The 14,936-nt window shown below is 37.6% G+C and overlaps 1 protein-coding gene and 1 long non-coding RNA gene across 13 annotated transcripts in view; one reads left to right on the forward strand and one right to left on the reverse strand.

Annotated features, from left to right (window-relative positions):
* The window catches only part of SLC44A1 (solute carrier family 44 member 1), a 198,229-nt gene that overhangs the window by 93,777 nt on the left and 89,516 nt on the right, over window positions 1-14,936 (reverse strand). For all 12 annotated transcript variants that reach the window (XR_012424492.1, XR_012424490.1, XR_012424491.1 and 9 more), the window contains one exon: window positions 10,010-10,146. Coding sequence is in view for 4 of the 12 variants with exons in the window: in XM_045373560.2 (XP_045229495.1) it covers window positions 10,010-10,146 (137 nt within the window). In the remaining 8 variants the exon portion in view is untranslated. The remainder of the gene's footprint in view (window positions 1-10,009; window positions 10,147-14,936) is intronic.
* Window positions 1,690-2,968, forward strand: LOC135967398 (uncharacterized). Its single transcript, XR_010581486.1, has 2 exons — window positions 1,690-1,761; window positions 2,724-2,968. It is a non-coding gene; the product is annotated as an uncharacterized lncRNA (long non-coding RNA).

Genomic DNA, 14,936 nt, shown 5'->3' on the forward strand with positions numbered 1-14,936 from the left:
TTTAGTCTGAATTTATTATTCTTTAGCTCAATATCAGTTATATCAACTCCCCTAAGAGGTACGTTTCCATCAGAACACTCCAAATATTACAGATGAAAAAAAAAAGCAGTACTTCCAAGGCCTTCAATGCAATCACTGGCATATTTACAAGTGGAATTCTTTGCCCCTAAGCTGCCATGCTTCCTTTGTGCCATTTCTAATACTCAAAATTGGGTAAGTATTCAATAAACTCCTGAGCCAAAAAACATACGTTCTACAGACACCTCAAAAAAAAATCTTTGGAGAAAAATTAGTGCCACCATGTACCTTCTGACTTTATATTTTCTGTCCTGGTTAATGGTTCCACCATCCGTGAAACATACAAGTTATCCGACATCTTTTTTATCTACTGTTTTCCTATACCATTCAAGAGACACCACATCCTGAGCATTGGACCTTCCTATGTTATCTCAGACCTTCATGATCTCCTACTGTGTCAGTTAAAATACTGTAAAGTGTTTCTCATCTCCATTCTGCGTATAACCATCAGAATGATCTTTGTACAATGCAGATTAGTCATATCACACCCCTATCCTCAGGATGAAGTCCAAATATTCTGGATTCAAGTTCCTCCTAAAGCAGGTCTCTACCTAAAACTCCAGACTCATCTCAACATAATAAACTACATACAATCAATGATTGCTGTTTAACAAGCTTCCAGGTTTTCACACACCACTCCCTCTGCTTGCGCTGTCCTTTCCCAGCTAGCACCTGAGTGTTAACGTCTGAGCAGAATTTCTACACACTACTCAAACTTCATCTCTTCTGTCAAGCCTTCTCTGACCCACCCAACAAAGCTATTTACTGCTTAGCTCTATGATAAAACAGGGCATATTCTTTTGTAACTTTTTGTTTGTATATCATCTCTATTTTTACAATGCAAACTCTTTGAGAACTCAAACCTTATGCCTTTGAAAAGTTTGGAACCTATATTTCCTGGTATATAGATGTCATCCAAAAGCCTTCTGTTGAATAAAACAGGTATCCTGAGTGGAGAAAAAAATGAAATAACTGTTTTTAATCTCTTATGTTTTGGTGTTATATGTTATATACAATGTTCAGATGCGTTTCACCATTTGCTACAAATATATGATCTAAAACAACATTCCTCAATCTTAGCATTATGACATTTTGTGCTGGACAATTCTTGGTTGTAGGGGGCTGTCCTGTGCATTGCAAGATGTTTAGCAACATCGCTGGTCTCTATCCACAAGATTCCAGTAGCCTCCTCCTAAGCTCTCACCCAGTGTGACAGCCAAAAATGTCTCCAGATGTTGCCAATTTTCTTTGAGGAGGCAAAAGCCTCCTCAAAGTTGTGAACCAATAGTTTAAAACATCACATTATTTGAAAATAAGATACAAAACAAAGAGTTTCTATGCTGGGGGCTAATTTTTCTTGCTTTAAAATTTTGTTTAATTTACCACCACAGTGATATTTATAGGATAGATTAAAATTAAGGAAAAATATTCCTTAAAACATGATTTAAATATTTGCAACTAATAGAAAAGAAAGTCTCTCAATGCAGAACAGTTTTTACTATGACAGATTTCCATTGCCTTGTGATGTCTAATGAATTTAACCTCCTTTTCACTAATTAAGAAACACTATTTATATGCTGGGAGAATGGAAGATAATTTTCCAATTTTAATTCCTAGTAACCCATGAAAAGTATGGACATATTTGTAATTCCCAAGAAGCATCCACCTACAGAAATTAGCCAGGTAAGAATGTGGCATCATCTGTCAACCACTGTTGGCACATACTAGGCATACATAATAAATATTTGCTAAGTGAATTAATTTTGAACATCTATGTACGAGACTTCTACTAGGTGTTGTGGAGGATAAGGAGAATTCTGACTCAACTATACTGCAAACTCCTTAAATGTGGGGACTGTACTTTGTATCTCTGATGCATGCTTAATGGGTACTAAGTATTTGTTGAATGAAAGAATTAGTTTAAACTGCAGTATCAAATGTAAGGATTTTCCTTCTTTTTAAACAACCAAGCATCCTTGTTGATCTCTGACTTGGAGGCAATTAATTCAGTTGCTAGAGTTGATCATTTCATTCATTTATAAATGATATCAAGTCAAATCTTTTGACTTACTGTGCCAAAAAGAAAACATAATTACTCTGGGGTTTAAGTTTTATTGATACTGACTGGCAAGAAAAAGGGTAATATACTGATCATCTATTGATACTGACTCTAAACTAATAACCATATAACAATAATCAAAAAGGCTTATTAGTATTCACAATTAGCGTTATCTGAATGGACCACATAATCTGTTAAAGTTTTTAATGGCTAAACAGTAATCATTAAGAAAACACCAAGCTTCATGGCTCTACTCAAAATGTGAACACGGTCTCAGGGCAGGTTATAAAGCTCTCAAATTTTTTTCAAAATATTGTACATTGAAGAAGCATTAGTAAATGGAGTGCTTTTTCCACATACTATAAATGGGAGGCAAACAAAAGGAAAATAAGATTTCTGCCAGACTTTACTACTGTGTTAGGGAAGATAAAATACATATTATAAAACAGTTTGATAAGAATAATGGAAAAGGTAATAAAAATTCCATGTGAACTATTAGCACTGAGAACCTAAAGTCAACTCCTAACTTACTCACAGGTTATGTTCATTTATATTTATTTATGTATTTATGTATTTATTTTTTTAGAGACAGGGATCTTGCTATGTTGCCCAGGCTGGCCTTGAACTCCTGAACTCAAGTGATCCTCCTGCCTTGGCCTCTCAGTAGGCTGGGAATACAGGCATGTATCACCTCACTCGGAAGATTGTGCTCATTTCTAAACTGCCATTTAGAATTTAGACAGCAAGTGCAAAAATCAAAACAATATGCAAAGCATCTGGTGCAGTCCATGGCATACAATAGCTACCAATAAATGGTATGTTGAAACAAAACCCGGGGCATAAGTCTGGTGTTTCTATTCCGATTCAGATGCCCATGCTGAACAATGGGGACAGTGGAGTGAAGTGAAGGGTCGTCTATGGACCAGAGATGCTGGGTCAGAATTAGAGGGGGGAGAGAGAAAGAACTGTCTGAGCAGGCATTGTCTTCCCCTTCCCTTCACCACCTGTCTTGCAAGATGCATTGGTATCTTCACCACCTGTCTTGGTATGGCTGGGTTGAGATGAAAGCTGAAGGAGGGAGATTCTTCTCTCCCACTATAATGTACATAGTTCCCTCTGATCCATGGGAATACATTCCAAGACCCCTCGGTGGATGCCCGAAGCTGTGGATAGTACCAAACCCTCTATATACTACGTCTTTGCGGTCTGGTAACTGATAGGGCTACTAAGAGACTAAGTGGTGGGTAGCATACACAGTGTGGATATGCTGGACAAAGGGATGATTCGTGTCTGGGTGGGATGGGGCAGGTCTGTGCAAGATTTTATCATGCTACTAAGCAAAGTGCACAATGTAAAACTTATGAATTGTTTATTTTTGGAATTTTCCATTAAATATTTTCAGACTGTAATTGACCATGGGTAACCGAAATCGAACAGTAAAACTACCGATAAGGGAGAACTACTGTAGCGTTATTTGAATTTTCAAAAATAATGGTAATAAGGAGGAAAGTGGCCTGTTCATCAGACTGAAGAGAGGGAAAGTGAAAGTAAGATGGAATTCATGCCCTGCTGAAAATAAGAACTCAAATAAGAGCATTTACCAGATGGTTTCAGTCTTCTCTGTAGGGCATAAGTTTAGGAAAGAGGACAAACAAGAGGGCTTGAGAGAAGAGATATGAATAATCACTTGGATAGCATTATAAGGGAGATAAATGAGTTACTTAGAGATGAATAAAAAGAACTGATTTCACAGAAATACTGGTTAGATTGGAGAACAATTTACCTGCTGGTGTCAACTCACACAGATAACAGAATTGAGGATAAAGTTTTCTGTGAGAATGAGAAATTATTAAGTGGCAATAGAGGAGAACAGGGAATCCAGCCCATCATTTTTTCAAATAACATTTATGGATATCTACTTATCTACTATGGGAGCCTCTATATTAGGGCCTGGATATTCCCAGATGAAAAGAGCATGAGCTTGCCCCTAGGAAATTCATACACAACTGCAAGAAGTTTGATACTGAGTCCTTACGGTATTTGGCAACTTCAATTCTTTAAAGGCAATTTTTAAACTGTTTTCTTCTCTAGCATTATATATTTATAATATTTGTGTTATATGAATTATGAACCATAAAAACAAATGCACATTTGTACCCCCACCACCCAACTCATGTACTAGCATTCACAGTTCTTTTATTATTATTTTTTTAATTTTTATTTATTTTTTTGAGACAAAGTTTCGCTCTTGTTGCCCAGGTTGGAGTGCAGTGGAATGATCTCAGCTCACTGCAACCTTCACCTCCCAGGTTCAAGCAATTCTCCTGTCTCAGCCTCCCGAGTAGCTGGGATTACAGGCACCTGCCACCACGCCCGGCTAATTTTTGTATTTTTAGTAGAGATGAGGTTTCACCATGTTGGCCAGGCTGGTCTCAAACTCCTGACCTCAGGTGATCCACCCACCTCGGCCACCCAAAGTGCTGGGATTATAGGTGTGAGCCATGCGCCCGGCCAGCGCTCACATTTTTATATTTGTCTGCCTGCCTTTCAAAGCTCTTTGTAATATGACAGCATCTCCACAATACCAATCTAATTTCCAGCTATTTCTTCCAAACTCTCTATTGTAGTCATACTTGACAGGGGCATTCCACAAACTCTAAGTGCCCAAGAAAATATCTTCTTTTTCTTGTTTAAAAGAAACAAAGATTTGAGGAAATAATTTATTTGCCTATTAAATACATTTCTTACAACCACCACCATAGGAACCAAGAGCTTCTTCCCCTTTAATTTCTAGGGGTAATAAAATTTCATGTGAATGGATGGTTGTAAGTGCTAAAAAGTACTTTCAAATGTTGTCATGGAAACTTAAAATTCTTTGAAAAGGATTGATATTATCCTCTCATTCTAGTAAGAAACATGTTATATTGCCTTGCATCTTAAAATTAGGTATAAAATTAGCACTTAAACTGTTACTACCTCAAACAGGACTCTTCTTTCATGAACTTAATAAAAATTATGATAAAATAAAGACAACATAAAATTACTATCGTAATCATTTGTAAGTGTACAGTTCAGTGACATTAAGTACATTCAAACTGTTGTGCAAGAATCACCACCATCCATCTCCAGAACTCTCTTCATCTTACTAAACTAAAACTCTTCACCCATTAGACAATATCCCCATTCCACTCTCCCTGCCACCCTGGCAACTATCATTCTACTTTCTGTCTATATAAATTTGACTACTCCAGGGTGGAATCACACAGTATTTGTCCTTCTGTGACTGGCTTACTTCATCTCGCATAATGTCCTCAAGGTTCATCCACGTTATAGCATGTGTCAGAATTTATTTTCCTATTTCTTATTGCGGTAAAAAAATGCATAACATATAATTGACTGTCTTAGCCATTTTTAAGTGTACAGTACAGCACTATTAACTATATGCATATTGTGGTGCAACAGATTTTTAGAACTTTTTCATCTTGTAAATCTGAAACTCTAGTCATTGAACCACAACTCCCTTTCTCCCCCTCCTTCAGCTCCTGGCAACCACACTTCTACTTTTTGTTTCATGTAAGTGGAATTATGCAGTCTTTTTCTTTTATGACTGACTTATTTGACTTAGCATAGTGTCCTCAATTTTCATGCAAGTTGAAGCATATGATGTTTCTTTCCTCCTTTTTTAAGGCTAAAATAATCTTCCATTGTATGTATACACCACATTTTCCTTGTTTTTGTTTGTTTTTGAGACAGGGTCTCACTCTGTCACCCAGGCTAGACTGCAGTGGCATGATCTCGGCTCACTGCAACCTCCTGGGCTCAAGAGATCCTCCCGCCTCAGCCTCCTGAGTAGCTGGGACTACAAGTGCGTGCCACCATGCCTGGGTAATTTCATGTTTTGTAGAGATGAGATCTCACTACGTTGCACAGGCTGGTCTTGAACTCCTGAACTCAAGCGCGCTTCCTGCCCCAGTTTCCCAAAGTTCTGGGACTACAGGTGTGAGCCACCACGACTGGTAGTTCACCATATTTTCTCCAACCATTTATTGGTCTACAGACATGAGGTTGCTTCCACCTCTTGGCTATTGTGAATAATGCTACAACGAACATGATTGTGCAAATATCTCTTCAAGATCCTCTTTTCAATTCTTTTGGATATATTCTCAGAAGTGGGACTGCTGTATCATATGCTAATTTTATCTTTAATTTTTTGAGGAACCTACATACTATTTTCCATAGCAGCTGCACTGTTTTACATTCCCATCAATGGTACACAAAGGTTCCAATTCTCTACATCCTCACGAACACTTGTGTGATTTTAGGTGTGTTTTTTTATAGTAGCTCTTCAGATAGCCTAGATATTAACTCCTTACCAGATATCTGATTTATAAGTATCTTCTATGGGTTGACTTTTCACTTCTGTTGATTTTTGTCCCTTGATGTACAGTTTTCAATTGTGACATAATCCAATTTATGTATTTTTTTCTTTTGTTGCCTGTGCTTTTGGTGCAATTTGGTGCCATTCAATAAACTACTGCCAAATGCATTGCCATGCAGCTTTCCCCTACATTTTCTTCTAAGAGTTTCTGCAGTTTTAGCTCTTACATTTAGGCTCTTTCATGGACTTTACACTATCCCCTCTTACAGACTTGAAAATTTCCCACTTAAGTTTGAATTATATATTAAAGCTATTTCTCTCTGAAATTAATGACTGAGGTTTATATATTTGAGGCTAAAGGGTCTGTGTATTTTCTAACAGAAATATACTGTAACAACATGCAGACATAGATTCTAATAAAAATTACTTGCTACTCTTGAATCAACTTGCACCTCAAACGATAGAAAAGATAACTGAATGGCCAGGTGTGTGGCTCATACCTGTAATCCCAGTACTTTGAGAGGCCGAGGAGGGAGGATTACTTAAGGCTAGGAGTTTGACACCAGCCTGGATAACATGGTGATACCTCATTGCCACATAAAGTAAAAAAATTATCTGGGCATGGTGACACATGCCTATAGTCCCAGTTGCTCAGGAGGCTGAAGCAGGAGAACCACTTGAGCCCAGAAGTACAAGGCTGCAGTGAACCATGACTGTGCCACTGTCCTACAGACCAGACTACTGCACTTTACTCTGTCTTTTAAGCAAGAAGAAAAAGAAAAAAAATCAGGTAACTTACAAAGACAAAAGAAGGAAAAATAATGCAAAAAGCAGAGAAATAATTCTCTCAGTGACAAGGGTAATATTGGAATTAAATCTTACCAGGTCTAGTTTTAAGTTACCAATTCAAACAACAGCATAGGTTCTTTTGAGAAGTTCAGAAATTTCAAGTTAGGGTTGCTACTCAAATAAGGTATTTAGGCCCCTATACCAAAGGCTCTCTCTCTGATATAATTTTATAGCTTTTCTATTTGCCTGTTAAAATTTTGTCTTCTCTATCCTCCATCGTTGTACTTCTTGATGCTGTCATTTTTTATGGCTACCTTATTGACTTATTATTCATACAGCTGGCACAAAACCCCAATGGTACCTTTGTAGCTAGGCACCAATTTAAGAAGTCTGTTTTCTGAAATAATGTTTATTCATTAATAAATCTTAGCACCTACTTTGTGCAAGACACAGTGAGAAATACAAAGCTGTAAAACCCACCAGGAAGGTCTTCTTAACTAAACCTGAACAGGCCACAGTCAGTATCATATTCACTTAGAAGGATACCAGCCTGGAAACAAAGCATACCAGCAGGGGAGCATGGGGCATTTCTCCTCCAGGAAACATCTCAGCAGGCCACACAGCTAACAAGGACCTAGCTCTCTTCTAGCCCTCCAGATGACAGCTCAGGTTCAAGGGACCAAGACTCACAACCAGTGGGTTTGAGAAGACATGTTGGAAGATAGTTCGAGACTAGATCATAGCTTCGAATGATAGCATAAGACATATAGACTTTTATTTTTTACTATGGATGCTTTCTGAGCAAGGGGTTAGCATTGATTGAAGCTCTAGGAATATTAACATGGCAGCAGTATATAAGACAGCTAAAACTAGACAGAAATTGGAGGTAGAAAGACTATTACATTCCATTAGTGGAATAATATTAATAATTATAATGATAATAGCAGCAGCCAATAATTTTTCTTAGCAACTTAATATTTGCCAGATACTGTTCTAAGCATTGTTCATGTATCAAGTCCTCATAACAATCCTATGAAGTATATTAGGTATGAATATTGTCCCTATTTCATAGATGTGGAAACGGAGGCAAGGAGAAGTCAAGTACTTTGCCCAGGGTCTCACAGCCAGTGAGTGGTAGGAGCAACATTTGAACCCAAACAATCGCACTCCGGAGCGTATACTTTTAACCACTCAACCACATCACTTGTCAGAGTATACTCACATTGTCTAAAATTCTGGAAAAACCCTTAAGGAAGGGCTCACCTCTCCCTAAGAAACCTTATAATGATGAGGCTGGTAGTTCTGGTAAGAGGCTCAGCAACAACACATGTGGGGATACCATATGGGAATAAAAAATGAGATCATGAAGAGTGGTTGGCACTTCTTTATTCAAGTGCCTACCAAGTGTTCAGTATTCTTCATACATCATCTTACTTAATCTTCATAACAACGTATGAGGGAGTATTATTTTTAATCCACATTTTTTCAGATGAGGAAACTTAGGCTCAGAGAACTTTTACCCTTTACCCTTATTACAGAGGCAGTCAGTGACAGTCAGCACTGGAATCCAACCCAAATCAACCCATGCTATCCTATGCTGAGGGCATGGAACAATGGAACAGGGATACTCCCAGCCTGGAAGGCTGCAGTCCTCCCGCCTTCAGAAGGCTAGCATCCCCAACAGGAAGACACTGGAGCCATGCTAGTGTGTGCAGAGTTATGGTTCCAGGCTGTCTGTCCACCCAGCCAGAAGTTGTACCCACTGGATACTTGGGTTGGTCCTTGTTCCAAGGAACCAGCACCAGCCTGTGGATCTGGGCAGGACCAAGGCAGCTCTGAGGATTCCTACACACAAAATACAAGCATGAAACCTCAAAGAAATTCAAAAACAGGGGCCTCTACAAAGGGTGGTTAAAAAAACGATTCTCAGAAAAGAATTGAGGCAAGCCATGTGGACCTGAGGATGGTACCTACAGATAAAATGCCTCAGAGAACAGAGCTAGATTTCAGGAAACTATGTTAGTTTTCTCAGCTAATTCCCCTATGTTTGGCCTCAAAATTTCTCACAATTATTTTTAGAAAAAGAGCTATGACAGAACATTAAATTTAAAAAGCAGAACACAAAACTATATACACACCGACTCATTGAAAAAGTACTGATGCTGGAATTTTAATTTCTACTTCTTATTTTTTCTGAACTTTTCGAATTTCCTATAATATGCATATGTTACATTGCTAACCAGGGTTTTATATATATATATATACACATACCCACACACACACACACACACACACGTATATATATTATTTCAATATATAAAATTTGTTTCAATTTATATAAATGTGAATTGAAATACTTTTAACCAATCCTTGGGAAGGCGGAACAAGAAACAAATTTTACCTAGAGTGGTTTAGTAATTTCCAAACACTCAACAGACTACATCAAAGTCACCTGAGATATTTATTTAAAAAATACTAACTTCCAGAGCGCAAAGACCCACTCAGTCAGAATTTTGCTGGGTGAGGCCCAGGAATCTGGAGTTTAACAAGCTCCCTGGGTGACTATAATATTTTTTAGCAAGGAAGTCCAAAATTACTTCAATTATCTAAGGTTCCTTGATAATTTATTTAACACTAGGGCAAATTTATATTTAACAAAGAGAACAAGGTGATGGGACATAGATTTGAATGGCCTAATGTCTCACCATTCATCTCTGCAAACTTCTGAACATCACTCAGAGTTTTCAGTTCTTGCCTTGGACATGCTGCTACACACAGTGCTACAGACTTAATCTTCCGGTTTATCAAGTCCAGGTTGCATGGATCCAAAAAGAATACATACCTAAAGCATGGAGAAAAAACTGAGATATTATTTCACAAAACACATTGTGGGTCACTGCATATTTGACTAAGCCTAGAGCAAAGAATATCTATTCCACATTCCTCCACGATAAAAATCTCATCATAAATACATTTTTAAAAAATTGCTTATAAACAGACTAACAGTGGGAATAGGGGAATTGTAGGATTCATAATTATCATGATCTATTTTTCTAATATTTAAATGTTTGTATTGTACACATGCATATTTTATAATCAGAAATCATCTATTTTAGTTTTCTTCAAATCATTAATTTTTTATTTTGTCAAACTTGTACCAAAAAAATTATTGGAATATCATAATACTGCTATATAATATAGCATGAATTGCAGTTTATATATAAACTGTAAACTTTAGTTAATAAATATAATTCATTCATATATAATTCATATAAACAGAATTATATAATTCCAAAAATGAATATATATTATAGATATCAATGAATATATACAACTGAATATATAAAGTTAAATGGAGACTAGAGGGAAATACACCAACATTTCAACTACAGTCATCTCTGGGTATTAAAATAAAGTGATTTTTAATTTATTTTACCTTTCATAATCCGCATCTTCTAGAAAGAATGCCAATTACTTTTGAGCTGATATAACTGCAGTAAATATTGTTTATTAATAGTTAAATACTGTCCATTACAGATAGACAAAATAATCCCCAAATCTGAAATTATACCCTTTAAGTTCTGTATACTTGTATTTTAGGAAAGGGAAGATTAATTAGAAAGCATACTGAAGCATGTATTTTTAATGTTATAAAGTAGATGAGATGATAAAGATTGTAGATGTTAACATTTGCTCAAAGAGAAAATAAGGGCTAAACATTCTCAACTGAGATAAGCTAAGTGCAATAATACGGATCAAGGAAGGGAGTACAAGAAGGAATGCTTCCACCTAAAATGAATCTCCAGCCAGGGTTCAATTCCACTGAGTTCATAAGAAGTTTTATAAAATCATGCATCTGTCAATAGCCTTTCACACGATTAAACTCTGTTGCTATGCAAAATGTGGTTTCAAATCTGGAACAGGAAATATAACCAAATATAAAAATTAGGAGAACAAACTGAAAAGCAGAAAAGGTAAAGTCAATACATACGCTAAAATGGAAACTTTTATATGAAGGGGAAAAAAAAAGTAAGTAGGAAAAAAAAGGGGGGCAACTACAGAGGCCTTTGCAGATCAAGTAATTCTGCACACTTCAGCACAGCAACGGGTCTGGGAACCCGGCATGAAGTTCAGGTATAACTTACCAAACTGAAAGAAAACAACAACAAAAAAAAGTGTGTGTGACCCTATCAGTGACTCCAAACCAGTGACTCCAAATGTTCTATCTATACAGATAGAAGGAAAGAAAAAAAGCCAGGCAACATGAGGTTTAGAAGTAGGTTTTGTGGACTGTTTCCATGGCGGATAACAAGGAAGTAGGGCATACAGAGAATTGTTTCTGGCAACTTCTGAGTAGAAACAAGCATTCCCTTACTAATTCTCCCTTCTTCTATCCTGGGCGTCTGACTAAGCATGTCTATGCCTGTGACCCTGTATAATGAATTGCACAAAGACAGATCATGGACAGGGAACAATCAGGTCCTTGAAAAATGTGTCATAAAACCTTTGAATCAACCACTACTGCTATCACCACCACCACCACCACCACCACCACCACCACCACCACCACCACCACTGCTACCATTGCCACCACCACCACTGTGATCACTACTAAGAACACTTTTTTTTTTTTTTTTTGAGATGGAGTTCTGCTCTGTCACACAGGCTGGAGTACAATGGCATGGTCTCAGCTCACTGCAACCTCAGCCTCCCAGGTTCAAACGATTCTCCTGCCTCAGCCTCCTGAGTAGCTGGAATTACAGGCGCCTGCTACCACACCTGGCTAATTTTTGTATTTTTAGTAGAGACAGGGGTTTCACCGTGTTGGCCAGGCTGGTCTTGAACTCCTGATCTCAGGTGGTCCATGCACCTTGGCCTCCCAAAGTGCTGGGATTACAGGTATGAGCCACTGCACCTGGCCTAATAATACTTAATGATAAAGACTTTTAAAAATGATAGCCAATTTTGTTGAGTACTTACTATTTATCAGACACTGTATTAAACCCTTTACATATATTAACTCATATAATTCTCACAGTAATTCTGTTGTGTGTTTCTCTATGGGGTGGGAGTTGGGCAGTGGAACTGGGATGAGAGAGAGGCATTGAGTACACAGTTCTAAGTGATAAGCAATGCCTTGAGAACCATCTGGGGAATCACACCACAGTAGAAAAAGAAGCTTAGGGAAAAGGAAAAAAAAGCCAGAAGCTGCCTGGGCCTTGTTGCTGGGCCTAGGCTGGATCAATGACAACCTCTTGAGAATAGATGCACTGTCCGTCCTGCAGGCTTCAGCCTCCTCCAAGGGCAAAAGTATCCCTATTACATTTCTAACTTCTTTTATACCTTAAAACATATTCCTTTGACTTATGCTAGTGACTGGGCAGCAACCTTATCCCTTGCTTTAGTCAGACCAATGTGAACTTGCTTTCTGGTTCTCTCTTAATAGTTCTCTGACCTTGGAAAATATATTTATCCGTCTGACCCTCAGTTTCCTTATCTGAAAAATTACATATCACCTATTTTATAGTTTGTTGTAATGTGATCAATAATATATATTAAGCACCTAACATAGCATGCACTCAGTGATTTGTGTCATTACCACAAAGAATACTACTTGCTTTCCACACATTTTACATTTCATAGTAAGGAACTAAACTCAACACTTTCTTATATGGGCATAAAACAGGGATACAATACTAATATTTAGTTTTCATTTAGGAAAAAAAAAAATCTGTGTAGGAGTATTCATGACTAAGGGTAAAGTCATTACCCCCTTGAGAACCAAGTACGCCGCCAAAACAGATCCAGCACAAGGAAAACAAGAACAGGAGGGCGAGAAGAATGCTACCATGACTATAACTCTCTGAAATTAACACTGCACATTTTTCAGCCTGTGTATGTGGTTTGAAAATATCTAAAAACTTACTTGAAATGATATCTTCAAGAAATACACACTCACACACATCACATGCTTACACTCCATATCTTACCTGCCCTCCATAGTCTAAGAATATATTAAGCTGGGTAGGTGCAGTGGCTCAAGCCTGTAAACCCAGCACTTTGGGAGGCCAAGACGGGCAGATCATTTGAGGTCAGGAGTTCGAGACAAGCCTGGACAACATGGTGAAATCCCATCTCTACTAAAAACACAAAAATTAGCTGAGTGTGGTGGCGGGCAACTGTAATTCCAGCTACTTGGGAGGCTGAGGCGGGAGAATTGCTTGAACCTGGGAGGCAGAGGTTGCAGTGAGCCGAGATGGCGCCACCGCACTCCAGCCTGGGCGACAGAGTGAGATTGTGTCTCAAAAAAAAAAAAAAAAAAGCAAAAAGAAAGAACGAAAAGAGAAGATATTAAGCTTAATTCTCTATGCATTTCACATATTCAAATGCACACACATAAAGTTAAAAATAACATGGAAACCTTGATCGTAGGTCCAGATTCTATTAACATTTGTTGGGTGTTTAGGTATTAGTCACTGTCACATTCAAGACCTTATTTGATCTTTGCAACAACTCTGTGAGGTAGGGGTCATAACCATTCCAAAGATGTTAAAACTGAGGCCTTGAGGCCTAACCACCAGGCCCAAGAGAGCTAGTAAGTGCCAAAGCATGAATTCAAACCTAGTACCTCTGATTCTGAGTTTCACTGTTTCCATTCTGCACTATTCCAAAATATTTCCTACAAATATCATTAGTAACTTTAACTGTTCTCTATTAACTTTGAATATTGTTTCCAGCATTCTAAAGTTCATCCAATCCATGGCAACATGCTTGCAAGTAATTATATTTTAACTAATTCATATTTAACTGAATATTTACAGAGGAGGCAAAGTGCGTGTATCAAACCAATTTATGATTTATTAAAATTGCACTTTCTCGCCTTTTGATTTGAAAATGTCCTTAACCAGGTAAATAAATGCTTACATTAGTTTTTCACTTTTCAGTTTAAACAAAATGAACTGATAGTTTTATTTTTATTTTTAGACAATGAAACAAATAATCGTAATAAGCATGGCACTGACAAACCAGATTATTGTAACTGAAAACTACAGATGAGTATTTCAGCTGAGAGGGTAACACACAGTATCTGCCTAGTTTCACTCCCGACAGGGCAAGGATCAGGCAAGAGATGCAGCACATACATTTTGAAAAAGCTTCTCAGGCCAACTCTGATTATTTGCCTTGGCCTCCATACCTCCTCCTTCTCTACGCCATCTCCAAGGTGGAGAGCCCATGTCACAGATATTCCATAAACCTAAGTTAAGAGCAAGTTTGTCGTTGTCATCCTCAGTGAACCTTTTACTGAGCCTTTTGATAATTTAAATACAGGTTTAAGTTTCACATCCTTTAGAGGAACAGGAATAAATAAAATACCAAAAGTGAGAATGAAAGACAAGAAGCAGTAAGAGAAAAATACTCTATAAACAAAACAGCCTAGACACCTGCAGGCATTGGCATATACAATATGCACATAACATGATCAGATGATACAGAAATGCATTTGCAAAGGGAATTGCAAAACAGCCTAAGTAAGCTTTGAACTTAAAAGGTAGATGGGAATGGAGAAAAATACTCAGACCAAACTGCAAAGCAAACATTACAGAGGACAGCAGGTAAGGCATGTAAATGTGT

The sequence above is a fragment of the Macaca fascicularis genome, chromosome 15 (assembly GCF_037993035.2).
Source record: "Macaca fascicularis isolate 582-1 chromosome 15, T2T-MFA8v1.1".
NCBI lineage: Eukaryota > Metazoa > Chordata > Mammalia > Primates > Cercopithecidae > Macaca > Macaca fascicularis.